This window comes from Trachurus japonicus, chromosome 9 (assembly GCF_045865225.1).
Source record: "Trachurus japonicus isolate A0001 chromosome 9, Traja_1.0".
NCBI classification, from domain to species: domain Eukaryota; kingdom Metazoa; phylum Chordata; class Actinopteri; order Carangiformes; family Carangidae; genus Trachurus; species Trachurus japonicus.
Genome location: NC_140915.1, coordinates 36,805,657 through 36,829,105, shown reverse-complemented (window position 1 = coordinate 36,829,105; position 23,449 = coordinate 36,805,657). Strand labels below are relative to the sequence as shown.

General features: G+C 41.8%; 1 protein-coding gene across 3 annotated transcripts in view; it reads left to right on the top strand.

Moving 5' to 3' along the window:
* ppp3cca (protein phosphatase 3, catalytic subunit, gamma isozyme, a) overlaps positions 1–22,258 on the top strand; it is a 40,156-nt gene extending 17,898 nt beyond the window's left edge. The window contains exons 5-14 of one of the 3 annotated variants that reach the window (XM_085787655.1): positions 4,848–4,993; positions 5,716–5,855; positions 9,042–9,119; positions 9,198–9,292; positions 9,399–9,524; positions 11,421–11,498; positions 11,955–12,039; positions 13,185–13,282; positions 18,345–18,371; positions 21,056–22,258. In XM_085787655.1, the coding sequence (XP_085643781.1) occupies positions 4,848–4,993; positions 5,716–5,855; positions 9,042–9,119; positions 9,198–9,292; positions 9,399–9,524; positions 11,421–11,498; positions 11,955–12,039; positions 13,185–13,282; positions 18,345–18,371; positions 21,056–21,219 (1,037 nt within the window). In that variant the 3' untranslated portion in view covers positions 21,220–22,258. The remainder of the gene's footprint in view (positions 1–4,847; positions 4,994–5,715; positions 5,856–9,041; positions 9,120–9,197; positions 9,293–9,398; positions 9,525–11,420; positions 11,499–11,954; positions 12,040–13,184; positions 13,283–18,344; positions 18,372–21,055) is intronic. The other 2 variants (XM_085787656.1, XM_085787657.1) reach the window with 2 other exon arrangements.
* Positions 22,259–23,449: the final 1,191 nt, after the last annotated feature.

The window sequence follows — 23,449 nt, the reverse complement described above, 5'->3', positions numbered from 1 at the left end:
AGGTCAGTTGGGAGAATCCAGCAGCGAAACGACTCCACACGGAAGAAGACGACTCACAGTGACAACTGCTGACAGCGGCATGCAGAGAGCACACAAACAGCCAAGTTTAATTTAGGCCTGTCATCGAGTTACTGACAGAGTTAACACGGATCGATGACAGATGGTCCGACATCATCACCAGTGAAAACGAGAAGCTGCAGCCGAATGTTTCCTGCACTGCTTTGTTAATGGTCTTTAGCATCGTAGCTTAGTATTTCATCGTCACTCACTTATCCTGCTCAGTAGACAGTTGCTGTAGAAACTACTACACAAATAATGGGCTTTATATTAGGCTACTATGTCTCAGGTTTAAAGGTCCAGTGTAATAATTGGCAAGGTTTATTTGCAAAATCTGAATATACTACCCATGAATATATTTGTGTAAGTGTATAATCGCTATAAAATAAAGTTTGTTTGGTTTTCGTAGCCTTATAATTATTCTTTTATATACAGTATATATACATATAGCAAGTAGGGATGGGCAATGATTTTTTAATAGTCGTTCAGTTAAAAAAATCGAATAGTTTATGAGGCAATCGTCTTGTCTGAAAAAAAAAAAGTTTCCTTTTTACTGTGGCAGAAGGAGAAACATAGAAAGACTCCACCAGAAAGTTCTGTGTGAAACTGTCAAATGAAAACAAGTGAAACTGAGGTGCAGCTGAGCAGCTCAAACTCTGAAAGGTGCAGACTATGATGAGAAGCTGCCAGGATATATTGACGTAGGTTTATGCCGGGAGAGAAGACTTCCTCGTTAAGATGAGCACTCATTACGTGACCAGGACGTCATTGAACGGTACCAGCCACTGTGACCAGAAGCGGTACCGTTACAATATTCTCTGGCACCGAGTCTCACAGTCCGCAACTTCATTTTTAAATGACGGGCGGCTGTTTTTCAGTGGGTGATTATAAACAATGGACTAACAATGGAATAATCGATTAATAATTGATTAGTATCCCGCGATTATCGAATAGTATTTTTTAGGGCTGAAACGATTCATCGAGTTACTCGATGAACTCGATTACAAAAATAGCTCGAGGCAAAAACTCTGCCTCGAAGCCTCGTTATATGACGCGCAGGGATATTGTTCCACACGGACCGTTGTTAAGGAAACACACCACTAGCGCGTGATACACTCGGCGCGATGGCGGAGAGTCAGGATGTCCGTGAACGGCAGAGAGATCATCTAAAGTTTGGGATCATTACATACTCAAAAAGGAAGAGAACAAGGTGCAGTGTGTCTACTGCAGCGGCGCCGGCACCTGTAATCCAAGTCTTGACTTATAATTGTATTATTTACATTTATTTATTTTTTATACATTTTATATTGTTAACCTGTTTGGCTTGATATTTTATATTCTTTGGTCTCAGGTAATTTTCAGAGGGAGCAAATGTGCAATCCTTATTTGTAATGTTGTATGTTTAAATTTACAGTAAGTTAACTTACCTCCTACTTGTTGGCACTTGCAATAAATGGGCTTTTTGGAGCCAATAAAAAAAGTCAAATGCTTGATCATTCAAAGCCGCATCATTTTTGTTGTTTTGGTTGTTTAAAAACGCAAAAAAAATATCCGATTAATCGATTAATCGATCGATAAAGTGCTAGATTAATCGATTACAAAAAGAATCGATAGCTGCAGCCCTAGTACTTTTGCTTGATATGCCCATCCCTAGGGTTTTGCTTTAGAGGGTGTCGCCATCTTGCGCCGCCATGTTTGTACGGCAACCTGAACAGAAAATCCAGCCAGCCAGAGAGCATGTTTCACAAATTTCGCGTTCATAAATAAACCAACGAGGAGGAAGGCAGAAGGAAAAAAGAAGGAGTAAGAAACAGCAGACATATCGTAAAACGGTTTAGATCTTCACCTCAATGCTCCATGTTCCTGAAATACTCCCAGTCGTGGTAAATAAGTGTTTTGTCCTCAGAGGCCACCGTCACTTTGCCGATGGGAGTTGTGAGTGCGAGCGAGTGAGGGCTGCATACTAGAATCTGAACACTAGATATCACAGTTTCTCCCCCATTTTACACACTGGACCTTTAATGTGAGCAAGCCTAGTATAGGTCAATGTTGAAAAGCCAATATGTGGGATATAGTTCAGCAGTAATTGGACAATTGAAAGCTGCAACTGAGATTTGAGATCAGATGTCTGTTATTAAGTATTAAGTCAGTAGCAATGAGACAAAAAGGAAAAAAAAATATGTGAGGTGTACATAGTAAAAGCCAAAAATTGAGTATCACAAGTTTTATAGACAGACTGTGAAATCATTAACATGCAGGTCAAGAAAGCTCTCTAGGATGAAGATGGACATCTGTCATTGTCAAGGATCAAGAGACTTCATGACTCAGAGGATGAAGTGTAAACTCCTGGTAAACCTCGGTCAGCAAAGACAAACAAAAACAAAGTTTGAGAGTTCAGGAGCAAAGTTTCATGAACTGATGGAACAAAAATAAACCATAAATCAAAGTGATGAGAAGAGGAAAGTGTGGTGAGGAAGCTCATGACCCAGAACCACCAGCTCCTCTGTCAAGTATGCTGGTGCTTCTGTTATGGCTGTGGGCCTGTATGATTGGAACTGGCTGCCTGGCATTTATTGATGATTGCAGTGCTGATGGATCCAACAGGGTGAATGTCGGGGCTGACAGGAACACACTGTGCTCAGACTCTGCCAGAAGCATCGGAACTCATCAGCTGATAATTCATGTTTCTGCAGGACAGTGGCTCTGAACATGTGATCGCAGCAACCAAAGAGTTTTCAGGGTGAACAGGTGGAATATGAAAGAAAGCCTGAGTCAATGAACCTTAAAATCAAATGTCACAAATGCCTACAGTCTAGACTGTGTGTGAGTGGGCAGTTTGATATGTGATGATATGATGCATTCGTTTTCAGTATCCACATCAGTCTGCACAGGCATGTCGATGCATTTACTGTATTATGTTGGTTTAGATATCTGGATCAAGAAAATCTGCAAAATATAATTGTTTGAAAAAGCTTCACTATACAAACGTTCCTATATGACCTGTAAAGGTCTCAACAGGCCTGAAAATTAAAACCTGACCTGGTCTGTCCAGGTAGCCTGGACGCTACGTGGCAGGACTCTATAGCATTAAAGGTCCAGTGTGTAATAATAATTGGCAGGGTTTATTGGCAAAATCTGTGTAGGCTAACCATGAATATATTAGTATAAGTGTATAATCGCTACAAAATAAAATTAGTTTGGTTTTCGTAGCCTTATAATTATTCTTTTATACATATAGCAAGGGTTTTTGCTTTAGAGAGTGACACCATCTTGCGCCACCATGTTTGTATGGCAGCCTGAACGGAAAATCTGGCCAGCCGGAGAGCACAATTTGCGAGTTCCGCGTTGATAAATAAACAAACAAAGAAGAAGGCGGAAGAAAGGAAGAAGGAGTAGGAAACAGCAGACATATCATAAAATGATTAAAGGGATAGTTCAACATTTTGGCAAATTGGCACAATGCCCTAATCCCTTAAGTCATAGCAGTAGGTTCATTACCTTAACCTACCATAATTGTTGGTGCAAGCTATTTTTTGGACGACGGAGCAGAGCCACGAGCTGCTCAGAGCTACGCTACGGAGCTAATGGGATTTCTTGGTTTCCCTCAGCACGTCCGGTCAGGGGCAGTTTTCTGGCAAGCAGTCTTTACATTTACCTCGAAAACAACTCTGTCTTGTAATGTTCCATTATTATCTCATAGCGTGGTGAATGTGCAGGTCACAACTTGTCCACCAGAGCGTTTTGGAGTTGTTGGATTGTGTATTTGATGAGTTTGATGAGGGAAACCAAGAAATCCCATAATGAGCCTCCGTATCGTAGCTCTGAGCAGCTCGCGGCTCTGCTCCGCCGTTCTAAATATAGCTTGCACCGACAAATAAAGGAAACAAACCTACTGCTATGACTATAGGGATTATGGCAATGGGCCAATTTGCCAAAATGTTGAACTATCCCTTTAAGATCTTCACCTCATTGCTCCATGCTCCTGAAATACTCCCAGTCGTCCCAGTCGTGGTAAACAAGTTTTTTTTATCCTCGGAGGCCACCGTCACTTTGCCGATGGGAGGGGAGAGAGCGAGTGAGTGAGTGAGCGCTGCAATCTAGAATCTGAACGCTGGATATGAGGGTTTTCCCCCCATTACACTGACTGGACCTTTAATTCTCAGCTCGAACCGAATGATAGTGATGATGACAAGATGGTGAAATTACTTTTCTGCTCCACCACCATGTTAGAATTAATGACATGATGAAATTTGAATGAAATGCCAAATCAGACCCGACATACAGATTAATATTGAAGGCAGGCGCATGAGAACCGTGTAGAAGCCAAAAAAACAATAAGATGGAAGCCTGAAGCCCGACCTGAGTTATCTGTGTATATTTCCGGCCAGAACACACATGTTGGCCCGGCCCGGACAATTGAGAGCTCTATTAACCTGAATGCAGCAGCACTCACTCTTCACAGTCCTGACCTCCTACATTGACCCGTCCCGTCTGCGTCCTGCCTGCTCCCGCCCTATAAGGACTAGACTTCCTCCTGGCCTAATCTGAACTGCACTGTTGTGCAAGTGACACTGTCAGACACGGCCTGGAAACACTCATCGGACTTACTGTAGACAGAGGAGCCAAGCTGCTTGTTCACAGCTCCTCTGACCACACTGTTTGATATAAACAAATCTGAATAAGCAGAGACTGTTCTGTGTTTATGGCTCTGGTTTGTACAAGAGCAGCATGTCATTCAAATGAGCTCCAAGAATTAACCACATTGTGTTTTGTCACCGTGTTTGGTGCAGGTAAAATAAAATACTCTGAACGGGTGTATGATGCCTGTATGGAGGCCTTCGACTGCCTGCCCCTCGCTGCCCTGCTCAATCAACAGTTCCTGTGTGTACATGGTGGACTCTCACCAGAGATCAACTGCCTAGATGACATAAGAAAAGTAAGTGATCAATTTGAAAATCAAATGTATTAATGTCACAATTATAAATTTTCTTGGTATGATTATTGTCAGAGAAATAATCACGGTACTACGATTATCACGATTATTATGCACTAATTAATTTCACTATTTCACTATGAATGTGTAAAATCAAATAGTCAAAATATAATTACATAATTACTCATTGTTTACGGAAGATTTTTCAAGTATCTATTAATATATGACCAATTCTTAATCCCCAGGGGATTTTAATATTAATATTTTAATCGTTTTTTGTTTTGTTTAGTTTAGTTTATTATTACGGGACAGTGTACAATACCATTAATCAAGAACAGAGAAGATGGTTTTACCAGATTTAGCCACTAGGGCTAATTTCCATCTGTGTTTTGCTTTTTTTTTTTTTTTTTATTAAAAATGACACGCTAACATTTAAATTCCTACCAATTCAATATTATGTTAGTTAAATGGACCAGTATCTGTGCATTTACCTTTATTTTTGCGCACATCTGCCAATAAGGTTCCAACATCAAATTTTTGTGAAAGTAACGGTATTTAGGAATATTTACGATCAATTAATTGTGGCGTTTAATACCATGATTAATTGTGAAAACAAGTAATCGTGACATCCCTAATCGGTTGTAAATTTCTAATGCAACCCAGTGGATTACTTCATTAAGGAAGTCAGTCTAAACAATGCAATGTCTGTGTTTTGTGCTCCACAGTTAGACAGGTTTAAAGAGCCTCCAGCGTTTGGGCCGATGTGTGACCTGATCTGGGCCGACCCCGGTGAGGACTACGGCAGCGAAAAGACATCCGAACACTTCAACCACAACTCCGTCAGAGGATGCTCTTACTTTTTCAGGTATGGGATAAAACTGCTGCGTTCATCACTCCTGCTGCAGCTTCACGTCACTCTCTGGGGGAACTGATGCCAAACTCTCAGGACAGACCAAATTCACCACTTTAGTACAATCTAAACAATTTATTTTACTGAATTCTTAACTGTTTTTTGTAAACCAGTCTCAGACAAACATAAATAATATCAAATGATAGAATATTAATAAATTATAAGTCATGCTGGTGGAGCTTCAGTTTTTTTTTAGGTCAAACTGAGGCACTTAAAAAAAAAAGGTCCTCGCAAAACAGGTTAACAGATAAAAACAGCTTGTTGAAAATAGGTTAAGGCATTAAGTGTGACTTTTATAAAATAGGTTAACAGAAGCAAGCTGCTGGTTCAGAAATGATCCAGATCAGATTAACAGCTTGACTACATTAAAATGGTTTATCTGGAATTCTGTAGGTTGAATCATTAGCTGCGTTTTCACTGCAGGAACTTTGGGGCGGGGGCGTGTCTCCGTACCAGGAACCGCCTCCAAAGGATCTTCTGGTACTTTAACGGGAGCTAAAAGAGTCCTTGCCTCAGAGTAGGTACTTCGATTGGCCCAGAAAAACTCCTGGGTGGGGCTTGAGGTTTACTCTGTGCTGATTGGACATGCTCAGAGCAGGATGTTTAGCCAAGAGAAAGCCCCAGAATAAGCAGCATTTTTAAAACCCAGTGTTATTAGAAGGCGTCTACACTGCTGGGGAAACAAAAAAGAGAAGTTAAAAAAAAAAAAAAAACTTCAACAATGGAAACTGGTGCACATAACATTGCCTCACGAGTCCGGCGGGTCTTATACAGGTCCTACACTGCAGTGGAGACACAGTGACCCAGAGGGCCCAGTGGGAGGACGTTCCTGTAAAGTTCCCGCCTCCTTCATTTTACCAGGAACTTCCTTAGTGGAAACGACCCTATAAGAACAGCTGATGCAGAAAAGGAAAAATCTGTGAGGCAGTGGGAAGAGAAAAATCAGGCAGCATGTTTATATCAGGAGGAATATTTTTACTAATACACTTAGATATCGTGAGGCTGCTTGACTTGGCTCAGACAGACCTTTGCCAATTTCCCTGGAGCTGGTTACATCAGCTCTTTGCATAATGTTTACAAAGTGTTTACTAAGTGGATTTTGAATTATTAAGAGAAAATACTTTGCACTTACAAAAAAGAAACACATTTTCATACAGAGATGAGTTGTCAGTTAATCTTTAACCACAGTGTAGAGGTGGCACTATCAGTCAGCCGGACTGAAATATCTCATCATGTAATATCAGATAGCTGTGAAATGTGTTTCACACCTCCATGATGCTCACAAGATGAATCGTAATAATTCTGATGATCTTTAAACCTTTCATCACATGACAATAAACATCTGCTTTGTTAAATGAACAAAAAGAAGAGCATTCCTATCACCTTCCTGCTGAACACCAGCATGTTTAGCTCCAGCCTACCAGAGCTGCTGTAGACAAGGCAGGGCATCACATTTCATACCAAGGGGCAACTCAATGTGCTTTACATAAAGACAAAACATTTAACAGTATGAAGTGGAAACTTAGGAAAAATAACAGCATGAAAACATACAATTTTTTAAAAATTAAAATAAAACCCAGAATAGTAAAAAATTAACATTAGACATACAATGTGCAAATCCAAAATTACGACTTAAAGTTCTTAAAAAGAGCTCAGCCATAAGCACATGAAAAGAGGAATGTTTTTAAAGGGATAGTTCACCCAAAATTCAAATTTCACTCATTATCTACTCACCCTCATGTCGACTAAGGGCTGGAAGAAGTTTCAGAGTCCTCCGTGCCTTCTCTGAGTTACAGCGGGGCTCCGTGCAGCACTGCATGTCCATATGACGGTTGCGAACGGACACACCAAAGAAACATCCAAATACCTCCATAGTGCTCGTCTGTAATGTCCCTCTTGTATTGAAGCCCCGTCATGAGAAATTGTTCCGGAAAAAATTAAATAAGTCTATGTTTTAAGTTCACTGCTTTGCCTGTGTCTGTGCAAATCTTTCCAAAGATTTGGACAGACCAGGAAGAGCAGTGCTGGATCCTTGATGTAAAAACGTTTGAGAACCACTAATCTAGTTGTTCAGAACAGAGAGCAAAAGAAGAAGAAATGGGTCATTATCAGTGATTAATTAACATGCTTTTGGATGGAACAGTGGAATAGTAAAATCAATAGAATCGTTTCTGACAATCGTCATTGTGTTGCCGCAGGGACTTGCTGTTGATAGTTATAAGTTATATAACAAGACAGTGTTAAAGATGTTGATGTCTGTGCTGATTTGATACCAGTTAGGTGAGGATACTTAAAGACCTTACCCTGTTCACCGTGCTGCAGAAGTCTATCTGCTGAACCACCACCACCAGACTCTGGAGCAGTTTCTGTCAGTTTCCTCAGGCTGTGAGACAATAAAATCCATCCTCTACACTCCACCATGAAATATTTAGTCATTCATTTATGAGACTTAAGTTTTTCACGAGTAGCTGAAAGGGACTACATCTGCAATTATGTTACACAATCTTGTGTTGCATAATGATATTTAAATCTTGACATGTACTGTAATGACAGTCTTTACATTTTAATGACGCATCCCCGTCTGAAAATAAGGGTTAGGCTTACAAAGAGCTGGTTCAAAAAAAATAAAAATCCTGCACAGGTCTGAAATGCACTGAAGTGGTAAATGTCAGAAACCATTCATCTATGGTCTGATATCGATCTGACAAAATGTCGCCCACTCGTTTTTCCGAAGCATCACCCGTGGATTAGTTGGGTAGTGAAAGAGGGAAGGGAAGAAAGAAAGGAAGTGTGCAGTAAAAGCAGGTATAGCCACGCAGCTCAGCTCCTCTGCTCTCTCTCCTTCTTCCCTCTGCTCTGCCCTCAGCTTCTGCACAGCTCATAAATACCAGAGTCCTGGCTCCGGCTGCTCTGCATCTTTAAACCCCGAGCACAGCAGGCCAGAGGGCACGGCATGCTGAAAATAAATATGAAACCATTTCCATAGACAAACAACAGTCAGTGAATTGGTCATTAAGTGACCTCATGCTGTTCTGTTCTAATGGTTTAAATTCATAATAAGCTCTGACCTGCACTCAGTGTTTTAACAGCCCCCCTCCCCTCCCCTCTCTCTCTCCCTCCCCTCCTCCTTTCTCTTTGCAGTTACACAGCAGTCTGTGACTTCTTGGTAAATAATAACTTGCTGTCAGTAATAAGAGCCCATGAAGCCCAGGATGCAGGGTGAGTCGGCTTTCTTTTATTTATTTCCATCATACAAAAGAGTGCATGTGACAAGTTTTTTCATTTGTGGCCGTACAGGTATCGGATGTACAGAAAAAGCCAGACCACGGGCTTCCCCTCACTAATCACAATCTTTTCAGCTCCAAATTACCTAGATGTCTACAACAACAAAGGTTTCTCTTTTTTCCCTCACTCTCGTTGTATTTCTCTCATTTTTTTTTTTACCAGTCTTCACTCCCTGAATCTCTCCTCCCATCTCTTTCCCTCTGTCAATCCTAGCTGCTGTATTAAAATATGAGAACAATGTGATGAACATTCGACAGTTCAACTGCTCTCCCCACCCTTACTGGTTGCCCAACTTCATGGATGTCTTCACATGGTCTTTGCCTTTTGTTGGAGAGAAAGGTATGTCTGTTGTGGAGGTGGGAGGGGGGGGGGACTGAATGGGAAGCCAGAAATGAAACTGTCAATGAATCACTGACTGTGTGGAATATCCAGACTCTGAAGCTCTGTGATGCTACAGAGAATTACAACCGGACATGTCACAGTCTCCAGACTTAAGGAGACATACTTGTTTGACACAGACCCTAGAAAAGAATCACGTCATCATAGGGCTGCCCCCAATTAGTCGACCAAAAAGTCAATAGTCGACCAAAATCTCATTGATCGATTGGTCGCAGGATAAAAAAAAAACATTTGGACGCGTGTCTTGTCAAAATTAAGTCAAAATCAGTATGACTGAACTGTATGAAAGGTTATAGGGCTTTTATAAGGAGGGGCCAGATACAGGAAGTTGTGACACTCACTCGCTGTCATTTCTTTTTTTTACACGGCACGGCAGGTGTCAGAAGTGTCTTTTTCTGATGTTGTTACAGACGTTTTGGAGACTCTGACGTGAAAGCATGTATCACTGCTGTTTCAATGATTAACGGGTGCTGCTGTGAGCCCTGAGCCCCGCCCCCGTCCGTTGACTCATTGCCATGAATGACGGCTATTGGTCGACCAAAAACATCTTTGGTCAGGGGCGGCCCTACATGATCATTTTAGTGAAAATGCAATGACAAGTTACCACTCCTACTACAATTCATATCAAACTTTATTATCATTTTGTTCATACCAAGGTAAAAACTAAAACAAAGAAACATTTCTTAGAGAACAATAAAACAGCAGCAATAAATATGTACTAAAAAGAAATAAAAGCAATCCAAAATAATCACTGAATTAATTTTTATCATTCAATCCTATTGTTTATTAAAGCAGAAGTAAGTGGTCCGGTCGTTTTCGCTAATGCTGCGTTCCAGGCAGGCTTTTGAAATCGTAAATTACAGCTTCAAGTCACAACTTACGACTTTGTAGCGTTCCAGGCAACCCACTCGTGTTTTTCCGACCTGTTTTACCGGTGAAAGTCACTATAACGGCCACTCGTAACTTCCGACCGGTGAACTCGTACCAGATCGAACTTGTACCATTCCCGGTCGGAAAAATACGAGTTTCCTTGAACGCACCATAACAGTCCTCGTCGCTACGTCACCACATTCACGGCGTCCCTTGGCTGCACACACAGCCCTGCATGCCGTTCTCTCTCCTCATTGGATAAAAACTGTAGGATACGATAAATGTTTTCTCTTCGGCTCAGAGCAGAGCAGAGTGACTGACAGACCCGTGTTTCAGACCAAACACTCTATGTAAGTGATTGCTATCGGAAGATAACTATTTAAGACTTATATTAACACAAATATATCACTTACTTCTGCTTTAAGGTTTTCAATCTGCACACATAACTTCTAAACACAGCTGGTTGACTTAATCAGAAGAGCACTTGTAGCATAATTTATTACGATACACATCAAAATACTCAAATGTCACAAATTATTTGAATGTTTTACAGAGAAGACTGGAAATTAGGGTCTGGAAAAAGTATGGTATTTTGAAATTTCAAATGTGTAGGAACGCTGAGAGTCTGGGCTGATAGATAATTCTATAATAATAAGTCATAGATGGTTTTGTTTTGCGTGTGTCGGACCATTGGCCACATGTGTCAGTGTGCTCTTTATGATGACCACAACTGAAAGTGAAAGTGTCATTTTATAGAAAGCAATAATATTGGTTCTGATTGCTGCGTTGGTTTGACTTGATTTGGTGCTTGGTTTCTATAGCTACCTGTTAAACTACTTCAAAGAATAAAATCAATACTCGGAGCTTGAAGTGTGATCACACATGTTTGTTTAGTATCTATATGGACTCTGCATCAATATGGGTTTGACACCAGTCTGAACTTTGAAAGTGTCTTCTCTCCCACAGTGACTGAGATGCTGGTGAATGTACTGAACATCTGCTCAGATGATGAGCTCATGTCAGAGGTAGATGACCTATACGAAGGTAAGGAGCCTGGGAGAAGAGCCATGCACTGTAATGTTCCTCCGTTTGACTGGTATAGAACACAGACTGGAGCCTAAAGATGTAAACCACCAGCAGAAAATAGAAGTTACTGGTCACATGGTCTGCATATCTCCAAAATCCTCTCTACTACTGGTTCTCTGCATTTTCAGTTTTCTTCTTAACATGGATGAGTTGTAAATGAATTCTGTCACGGCACTTAATTAGCAAAAAGTGCCAGGAGGTGATTTATCGGCAGCACTTCATCATAATTCAGTTTATGTCCCGCATGTCTGATGCTGACGAGGGAGCCGTCATGCTTTGAAACACACCATTAAACCTTCAGTTTGTCTCACAAATGTATCGTCCCTCATCCCCTTTTCTTCCCTCAAGTGTTTGCAGCAGCCTGTTTGTTGTAAGTACAGCGGCTGTTAACTCCACATTCTGGACTTTCTCCAGGTGGCGCCACAGCAATGCGTAAGGAAGTCATCCGAAACAAGATCCGCGCTGTGGGGAAAATGGCCCGAGTCTTCTCAGTCCTCAGGTCTGACCCCGTCTTAAGTGCTCTCCCTTTGATGTCCCTCTTCCCTTCTTATAATGAGACTCTTCCTCTTCCACTGGTCGTGTATATAAGGATGTGAGCTCAGCGGGGTGGGGGATCAAAATTAGCAAATTGAATCGTAGGTCACCACGGGGCCAGGATGGAGCTGGAGTGGTGGTGAAATGAATGGAGTCAGTTGAGTGCACAATGAAGTTGTGTTTGAAAACACAATGTTGCCCAGCTAGGATTAATGAGCTGGCATGGGATGAGTCACGATGCACCTAGACTGTATAATGACATTAGGCATTGTTCCAGATTAATGCAGCTGCCGCTGCGAGCTTGTCACACTGCTGCAAGTGGGCAAGATGCAGAGCAACCTGTCTCTCACACCAGACCGTATGAGTCATTGGGCTGAGAGCGTGTCTCAGAAACAGATGCATTTTTTAAAGATTAAATAAGATATCCAGATGTTGACTTCTCATATGTTCATGACTGGTTTGACTTGCCCTGCTATACGATATTATCACGATATTGTGATTTATCAGCTTTTTTCAACTGCAAATGATGTCTCCAAATTAAAACCTTGTTGAAATATGTTTTAAAGTCTGTTCAGATTGATACCAATACATAATTGCCATTCAAAATATTGCAAAATTATGCTGAATCAATTTTCCCCCTCCCCTAGTTGTCAGATTAAGGCATTGCTTTGCAGTATTAACATAATGTAAAATGTAAAAGTTATTTTTTTATTTTTTATTTTTTTACAGTTTTTTAATCCAAGTTTTCCTTTGAGTCAGTGAAGATGGTGAAGAAAAATAAGAAAATTCAAGTGTTTTAGTATAAAAGTCTGTTGACACAAATCAACACTATTTTTAAAAATGTCGCCTCAGCTGCTAAAATTGACACAAGTCATCGGTGACCCACTTTATAGAACCAGGACAAATGTTAGCGATTTGACCGGAGGCGTCTCTCACTCCACCAACAAGGAGCGAGTGGACACGGGTCAAGTATCGAGTGATGAGTGAACCTGTGACCCCTGGCTGACTGACACGGCCTCATAACCAGCAGGTGTCTGCCAACCAATCTACAGTACTCACTGAAATGTAATCTCTATGTGTGTGTGTGTGTGTGTTTTGTTTGTGCACTAGGGAGGAGAGTGAGAGTGTGTTAACACTCAAAGGCCTGACCCCGACTGGAACTCTTCCGGTGGGAGTGTTGTCAGGAGGAAAGCAGACCTTACAGACCGGTAAGTGTGTTTTATATTCACTTCTCTGATCTAACACAACCTGCACCCCTAGCGACATTCCTGTACCCCCTTTGACCAATTGTGCGAGCCTGTGTGTGTTTTTTAAACTAAGAGCGTTTATTGAGGCCAAACCTTTTTATTCCTTCATGACGTGATGGTGTTACATGATCCACTGCTTTCACGAGGACATGAGTACCGGAAAATACACGAGATGCTCAGTACTTGCAAAGCAATGGCACTATTAATAACACTTCCTTCCTGCATCGGCTGTACCCACAGGGAAGGATACATGGTCTACAGGGCAGCGTACAGTCGCAGCTCAAAATATGCTTATTTGCCTTCTTGCTGATAGTAAGATCAGAAAAGATTGATGCCACTCTAACGTCCATACAGTAAACATGACCATGGAGCCAGCAACTGCTTATCTTGAGATAAAGGCCAGACACAGCCTGGCTCTGCCCAAAGCCAACACAGTTCAACCAGCACCTCACTGACTGGCTGGAAGCTGTAACTTTCTGATTTGTTAGCCATGCTAGCTGTTTCCTACTGATTTTAAAGGGTTAGTTAAGTTTTTTTTTTTTTTTTTTTTTTCAAGGGGGGTTGTATTAGAGCACTGGAAAAGAGTAACGACACGCATTGGTTCAATGGAAGCGCCTCCTGATGGCGGAATATGGGTATTGCAAAAGCGCCCAAGAACTGACAACTCTGCATTGTTGGTGAATGAGCAAGTGTGGTATTTTCAATAATTTAAGGACATTTATAGATCACCCACGTTAATAGCATCATTGAGGACCCTTTACAGATAAGCATGAACACATAGGCGAGTAAAAAAAAAACAGTTGTCTACATTAATGTTTCAATCTACATTTTGTAATAAACAAATTATAAGTATAATTTGATATGACCAAGACACCTAAAAACAAAAACACGGCCGTTTTCATCAATTTACAAGCAAGTGGGCAACACACATACATTGGCCCTCATTTATTAAACTTGCGTACACCAAAAAAATGGGTGTACACCAAATTCACCGCAAGGATCGGCATTTATTAATCTGAGCGTGAGCGTACGGTACGCACAAATCTCACGCCAGCTCTGACCAGGTGTATGCACATTTGGAACCAGCGTAGAACATGCAGGAAGGAGTGCTGCTGTGTCAGAACGATTATTAAACCATAGTCTAATAACGCAGCGATGTGGACCACATGTTGTTGTTTATATTGATAAAAAGATAAAAAGTAGCCAAAAAAAAAAACGATACCACCAAGTCCGTGTTGAAAATTTAACTCGACTTTTATTTTGGGCAATTGAGATGAATTAAAAACCACGACGTGACAGATGCTCGTTAATCAGCTGTGTCAACAGAAACAGTCAATGACAGACCTGTTATTGTAGATCACACACACAAACTTCCAACATCTGCAGCACCAGAGCATGACCGGACGGCTCCTCAGTCTCTCTCTCTGCCGGACACCGGAGGGGGGGGAGGGGGCTCCGCTACCTGTCCAGGTGCAGCTGATCTCCGCGGCGGAGTGTTTTTTTTTTTTTTTCCCTCGCCACCGGGACGTGTCAGCGGGAGATCGAGCCGGTGTTTCACATCCCTCCATCAGCCGAACCATGCCAGCGGTACTGATGGTCATAAAGTCGCGTTCGCAGCAGTAATATGCCTATGATTTCTCCTCAGTCACTTGTGTTTAGTAAACTGCAGGAGCATTTCTTGAGATCGCTGGGTTTCCTGACGTGGTCGGTGACACGTGCGTCTGCAGCCTCCATCCACCGGGATGACGCTTATCAATCACAAAACCTATCAATCTATCAATGTCCAGATATTTAATGTTGCCGCCCTCTCCCTGTTCAACGCGGTAACGCCAGTAAAGTCCGTCTTCTTGGCCGTCTTCCGTGTCTCCATGTCGTAAAAGGGGCAGGGCGACGCCTCTAGAGCAGGAATATATCGGGGCGTGACATTTAAATGACGCTCGTTTTCAGTCGCCGGATTTATCACCACCACGCCGGTTCTACGCCGAAATCAGCAGCGTACACACTTTTAGTAAATCACACGTGACACTTGGCTTACACTGATATTTACACCAGAATCTACACCAGATCCTGCGCAAGTTTCATAAATGAGGGCCAATGTGAGTGAATGGGTTTTTCTGGGCGCTTTTGCAATACCCATGTCCTGCCACTCGGGGCACAAAACCCTTACCACGGGAGTCAATGATGGTGTCGTTACTCTCTTTTCCAGTGCTCTAGGTTGTATGAGCTACAAATGCCCATTAAAAGGTTAGTTCAACATTTTGGCAAATTGGCCCATAGCAGTAGGTTCGTTACTTTTAATTGTCGGTGCAAGCTATTTTTAGAATGGCGGAGCAGAGCTGCGAGATGCTCAGAGCTACGCTATGGAGGCTAATGAGATTTCTCTCATCAAACTCATCAAATACACAATCCAACAACTCCAAAACGCTCTCATGGACAAGTTGTGACCTGCACATTCACCACGCTATGAGATGATAATGGAACGTTAGGAGACAGAGTTGTTTTCTAGGCAAATGCAGAGACTGCTTGCCAAAAAACTGGCTCCGACGGGAACGCACACCAGCGGTTTTGCATGAAGTTACCTCGAAAACAACTCCGTAGCTCATACAACTCCACTTCAAAAAAGCGGAAATATCCCTTTAAGACTTTATCTTATGCTAAGCTAAGATAAGCTAATCAGCCAGTAGCTTCAGCTCACACTTTCAGCTTCAGTGGTATTGGTTTTTACCTCCTCTTATTTTGTGTTGTGTGGCAAAATAGTTGTTGTTTTTGTTGGATTTTAATGCAGAATGTTGAGTTACTCTATTAAGCAGAAGCTATATATATATACACATATACAAAAATATACTGAATGAATGAGGTTGTCCTTATGTGACTCATTCATTGTTAATAAGACAGAGACAAATCCATTTTCTGAAGAAGCAGAGATCACAGTGTCTCCTCCTCTGACAGAACTCCACTGATACAATACAGCCACAAATCCTGCATTAGTGGCTCTGTCATCGCTGATGTGAATTGTGACAAGTTTGGTAGAGGACATTTTGTCATTGTCCTTTCCAGTCTCTTTTACTTGACTGGAATAGCACCCTTTGCGTGCACAGTGAACTCCCTTCAACTGTCACTAAATATCGCTCCATCCGCGATGGTGGAGCTAAATCTGTCGGTCCGGACATCCAGTGAGGGGAGACCGGTCTGCCCGTCCCGCTCGTCCCTTTGAAGGGTCACAGATCAGTGGAGACGTGGCCGCCACAGGAAGCACAGGTCGGACTTTGACCGGAGCCCTCCCTCTACGCAGCGCAGAGTTTTCAGGCTGAGCTGCGGGGCGGTCTGGGTGGGGAGGTGGGCCTGTCACCTGGAAGTGGGCGCTGACCCTGTGATCTAAAGGTCAGCGCCCGGCCCCGTCCGCCTGAGGACACGCTGGGCGTCGCGCTCTGCCACGCTGGAGGTTTATAGAAGCCGCGGAGCGATCGAAGGAGAAACCACATGTTGTGACCTTTTGGAGAATGTCATTGTCCATGTCTGCTCTCCTAGCCTCAGTTCTCAGATCAGCCAGGCCGCTTCAAACAACGGCAGTAATTGTTTATTTTTGTACTTTTTTTCTCAGCTGCAGCTGCAGTTTTTGACACTACTGTACTACGGCTGACATTTTTAGCTGGTGTGCTCCTCATTGGTCTTTGAATGCTGAGAGGGTTTAATGAGATGAGACACCAGTCCACATTCTGAGGACATTAAATGTTAAAGGGATATTTCAACATTTTGGCAAATTCACCCATTGCCATAATCCCTATAGTCTTACTGTAGCGATAGGTTCGTTACCTTTAATTGTCGATGCATGTTGTTTTGAGATCAGCGGGGTAGAGATACAAGCTGCTCAGCTAACGCTACAGAAGCATATAGTATTTCCGGCTTTCCCTCTTCAAACTCATCACATACACAATTCAACAACTCCAAAACACTCTAGTAGACAAGTTGTGAAATAATAATGGAACATTATGAGACAGAGTTGTTTTCGAGGCAAATGCGTAACTGAAACTACATTCCAGACACAGCAAGTAGTTCTGAGTATTTGCTTCATGTGTCATGTTTTGGAGTTGTTGGATTGTGTATTTAGTTTGATGATTAGGGAAACGTGTAAATACCATGCAGCTCACGTCTCTGCCCCGCCGATCTAAAAACAGCTTGCACCGACAATCAAAGGTAACGAACCTACTCCGAAAACTATAGAGATTATGGCGAATTTGCCAAAATGTTTAACTATCCCTTTAAGTACAGGATTGTAAAACCTCTAGAAATGTTTTCTCAAAGTGTCACCAATAAGAACGGAGCTCATGTGACCATTCTGCACCTGTAGGTGACTCAACCCAGCTCTCATTCATATTTCATCATTAGAGAGTCAAAGACTCAAGGATTTTCTAAAGCTGCACACTCAATAAGAAGTTTGGCTACTTACATTTCAGGAGATCTAAGATGAAAGTAGGAGTTTAAGTATAATAATGTAGGGGTCACCACAGTTCTTTCAAATTCTACTCATTTATGGATCTTTTTTTTTTTAACTCATTTTGGATTGAAGCTGTGTGCCTGTGTGTCTGAGTGAACATCTGGCTGCATGTGTACCGCAGCGCCGCTGTGTGAAAAGGCCTCGTCCTGCCCGCTCATTGTTGTGCATCTTGGCCCCGGTCTTAGACTCTTAGTGCTCAGCCAAATCCCCCCTCAGCTCTCCACACCTAAGTCCTCATGACCCTTTAACACCAACACTAGCTCAAATCTCCAGCAGCCTTCTCCTCTCCCCCCCCCCACCCACCCACTCATTAACCTCAGTGTTGGGATGACGTTTTGTTTTTGTTTTACAGCTGCTGTGAGTTTTGCTTCCAATAATGACTGTGTCATGGGTGCTGACCTATATTCTGCCATCTGTTTCCCCTGTTTATTGCACCAGGCCGTACAGTTTGATATTACTGTTGTGTTTGGTTGTTTTCTGGCTGCCTTTGACGACTCCGTTTTTTTCCCTCAATTCTTATTAACCTAGCTACCATTGAGGCAGCTAAAGCAAAAGGTACGCATGGCTGTGTGGCTCAACTCTCTTGTCTTGTCTTGTTGTCTCTCTTGTCTTGTCCACCCTTCAGACAGCCCCACCCTTTTAAAATATGAACATTGTTTTTTCTGAATTAATAGTTGTTTTACTCTACTCACTGTTCTTATATCACTATTGTATAACGTTAAAACACTAAAGTGTGGGTTGCTCTTGCATTATCAGTATCTATTTATCCATCTATAAAATAGTTCATGCAACACTTCATTTGCAGATTGATAAAATAGGAAGCGATGAATGCGACATCAATTGAAAAAGCTTGTGTAAGACGACAGATATAACAGTTATATGAGATGGCCTATGAAAATGTACTTAAAAGATTATGTCACCAGCTTTACATGAATCAGGCTCTCTGGTGTTCATCAGAAACGTAAAACCCATCCTACAGAGGGTCAATGTATATCAGGTTTGGGGCCCGACTGGTCCCTTGTTGACAAGACCTAAGTAGCCGTGGCCACTAAGGCTTTCCTTGCCAAGTGTGGCTCCCCACACACAGAAAAGCCTGCTAAGACCTGGCTAAGATAAGACCAGGGACATCCCTGCACTGGGATATTTTCAGAAGCTAATCCTGTTACACCATTTGGCTGCAGCTCCACAGTCTGCCCCCGGTGGTTGATAGGTCCAACAGGCGTCAGGCATGAGAACCAGGTTGTTGTTGTGTTTTTTTTTTACATAATAACTCCTACAGATTTAGTCAGCGTGGTGTGATGCAACATCATAAAGTGAGTGACAGCTCTTTTTGTCTCATTTTCCCCCCACACTCCTGTCAGATAAGCTCAGATGCTCTGTGGCAGACGGGATCCACTGTGACAATTTCAAGTAGATGTTGCAGTAACGCTACAAAGCAGCGGATATCATCACAATAATTTTGACTCAAATGAATCATCAGTTTTTAGGTTGGTTATTTTGACAGGAAGTTTGACCACTCCAGCACTTTGTTCATGACATTTAGCTTCTTTTTTTTTATTTTTTCCAACATTTTATATTTCAACCCAGTTACTTTAACTTATTATTTGATCTACATTACCATTTCCTACTCCATTGCTGTCAGCTAAGCGTTATTTATAGGTAATTATGTCAACTCTTTAACTATTATTCAAAATAGTTTATTAATTTTTATAAATTATGTCGATATAGCCTCTGATCCATCCAAATAACCATTACTTAAGCTTCGGCTACTTACTGCCTGCTAACTAGCTTGCCTCACTTCGCTCATAGACTTGCAGTTAGCATACTGTAGCTGCCAGCTGACTGGTTTTAGTGGATCAGGATCAGGTTGATTAGAGTGTTTCTCTACTGCACACACATGTAGATCCTCAGTAAGTGCAAAACCAAAGTAAGAGTTAATTCAAGCACATCACAGATATCTGGTGGTGCAAGAGAACCCTTGAGAAGCCGTCTGCATTGGCTGTAAACCACCTATAAAACCTCCAGCTCAGAGTGTTCATTCTGTTTAACCTGATAATGTCGATGACTGTGTGTGTGAACGGTCTTTACAAGTTTGCTTTTCGTTTGCTCACGTTTCTGCCTGGTTTCCTTGGCTGTTTCGGGACTTCACCGTAAGTCTACAAAGTGTGAGGTTGTTGTTGTTGTTGTTGTTGTTGTTGTTGTAGTAGCAGCTTGTCCCACTGGTTTGCCAACTTTAGAAGTCATTGTTTACCTGTGCATGTGTTGTATTCACTGAGCATCTGTACTGTGATAAGTTGATACTGTTGTTTTGTGCTCATCAAGTGAAATTCCGCAAAGAATCCATTTTGATTTAGGCCAGTGTTTCTCAACCTTGGGGTCGGGACCCCACATGGGGTCGCCTGGAATTCAAATGGGGTCGCCTGAAATGTCTAGTAATTGATAAAAAAAAAGACTGATACAAATATTTTTTAACTAATTATTATTCTTTTTAAAATTATGATTAAAAATACCACACACAATCTTAAAGGGACAACGAGGAGTTTTGGAAAAGCGAAGCGTTTTCACACTACATTTATGAGCCTCCGCGTTCACCATGAAATTCTTTGACCGGCGCAAGACAGACTCATGTTTTCATTCATCAAGAATTAAAGTCAGAGGTTCGAAGACGATCAGATACTGTCGTAGTTCCGAGTCCGACCATAAACGGCGATTCGGCGGCGTTATGCTCATGACTCGCCACGAAACCGAAAGTAAAGAAACGCTGGTCGGCTCGACCAGCATTTCCGCCACCACTAATAATAACAAAATAACGATAGAGACAAAACAATATATTTATCGAAAATGGGCCCATTAACAAGTGTGGGTAGCGGAGATTCATCCACATTAATGTGAGACTTTTTTATAACCAAATAGAAACTCCTCGTTGTCCCTTTAAACAACTGTATTCTATATTTTCACATTCTTGAATATAAATTGAGTTAAAATAAAATGCAGCATATAAAAATATCTGAGTTGGCGCATCTTGATTGACGGCTGTCATGTGATCGTGGGGTCGCCAGAAATTTGTGATGCCTAAATGGCGTCACAAGCCAAAAAAGGTTGGGAACCACTGACTTAGGCTCTAAAAGAGAAAAGAGAAAACCAAACAGTATGTCTCAGCAGATATGTGCGATGTGAGTAAGGAAGTGTTTTTTTTCTTCTTCTGATCTTCTCCTTGTGTCTCCCCCCCCCCCCCACAGCCATTCAAGGCTTCTCCCCTACGAGGAAGATCCGTAACTTCGAGGAGGCGCGCGGCCTGGACAGGATAAACGAGAGGATGCCGCCTCGCAAGGACGGCCAGCAGCAGCAGCCGGACGGCACCGCCATCAACACCAACTCCCCCAACAAGAACGGCACTGGATAGAAACACCGGCCCCTCCTTCACACTACCTGCACCTCACAGTCCAGCCCCACCCTGCACCAATCCCCACCCCACCTTTCCCCCTTTCTCTCCACCCGTCCGTCCATCTCTCTCTCTCTCTGTCCGTTTCTCTCCATCTACTGAACCTGCGTCTCCATCTTCTGCTCAGAAGGAAGTGGACACATCAGTAGATAAACACAAGCGCTGGGAGAACACGTCCAGCTGCTGAACAAAGACATACCACATGATATGTTATCTGGGGGGAAAAAAACAACAATCTTGTTTATTAAAGATGAATTATATTAGATATATTGTGTAATAGCAGCGATCATCGAATGAAGACATTTTGTTGAAATGTATCCTGTACACTTAAGTCCTAACTTATACATGACAAAAGTATAAAAAAGTCAGTTTTATAAACCTGAGCTCAGATAGACGAGTCCCTTTTATCCAGGAGTTCTAGTCACTTTTTTTTTTTTTTTTTTTTTTTAATTGTGCTCACAGTGTGTTTAAGAGAAATTTGAAGTTTAAATACTTTACGGCCTCAACAGCCTCGTTTGAATCTTTGATGATTCTTATCAAGACATTTTAGGCGTGTGAGGTTCTACATACAGTGCAGTCTTTGCTTACGTGTCAGTCGACAGATAAACTATATATGTATTGAAAGGTGGAAAAATAAGGGAAATAAATTATGTAAGAACAATAACTATTTTTTACATAAAGCAGACATTTAATGAAAAACTTCTAGTCGTATTTATAAATTTTCCACAAAACTTTGATGAATCCCCAAAGATGCTGAATGGATTTTATTTTGTTCAGTATTTTCACTTCCTGAGTAACAACAACAACTTCTTCCTTGTATTATCATTTGTGAATGACTCTGTTCATGTGAAGGATTAATGCTTTGTGTGCAATGATAGTCGCTGTCGCTGGCTGTTCCTGTGCTGATATGACTTGTATTCACTTGATGGCAGCTAGGATGTTCTTGCTCCACTAAACCAAAAAAAAAAAAAAAAAAAAAACTGAAGAAAAAGGGATACAACAGTACGACACGTCTTACTCCATCACCACAACGTCAATACTCCCACATCCTGGTTGGAAGTACTTTGTCTCCTGAAGTGAAGCCGGCCTCTCTGGGAAGTCCTGAAGATTACAGCACCAGAAAACAACAACGACACATGAGGATGAGACGTTCATCCATTTGGACTAAAGAGGACATGTTTGCTTACAGAGCAGAAGAACTGCTGGACGTAGTGTCCTCAGAATAGACTGATGTTCATTGTTGCTTAGGAAATTTAAGTGTATTTAACAGAATTATGGCAGTTTTGATTTTGATGTTTTATTGTCAGACACTAAAAAAAAAAAAGAAAAAGAAAAAAAAAGGGGGTTGTGCTTTCGGGGGCTTACCTTTTGTTTCTAAAGCTGTATCAGTGTCTCCATCTACTGTTGATTACACAGTAAGCAGATGTTCTTTGAATTGTGATAACCGCACGTATCGGATAAGGGAAATACGTGACGTTGGGTGAAATGACAGCACTTTGTCGGTGCTGTACCCAGACACAATGGACTGAGTCATTCCTCTCGGCAGGGATGATGCCATAAAAGGTACCACCACCACCACCACCACCGCCGCACAAACAGCTGTCTGTCAAGGCCTAACAGTACTGTAATCATCTCTACCATGGCTGACTCATAGATATATATATACTGTATGTGTGTATATATATATATAGTATATATATATATATATATACAGTGAATTTTCTACAGCTCACAGTCAAACCCAGAAGACGACCATTAACAATGCCTGAGGTTGCCTCCGCTCCTCTTCAGGCGCTCCCAGCCCTTTAAGACCTGCTCCTCTTTCTTCTACCATTATATAAAAAAACCAACTCAACTGGTGCTTCGACACACCTGACTGTAACTCCAATGTCTTTTGTTGATTAAGAAATGAGGTGAGGGGGAAATGAGCTTTAAGAATCGCTACTGCTATTCTTTTGTGAGTTTACTCCTTTTTTTTTTTTTTTTGTAATTAAATGTGAGGCGATTGCGCTCATGTGCCATGCCACCTTGGCCACACATGTCAAGATCCATACTTGTGTATGTGTGTGTGTTTGTGTGTGTGGATGGTGACCGGAGTCAGTCCAGGAGACTTACACTCGCTTACACAAAGATTGTGTCAGTAATTTTGAAATCTTGATATCCATATAAAAAAAAAAAATCCAGATGATTA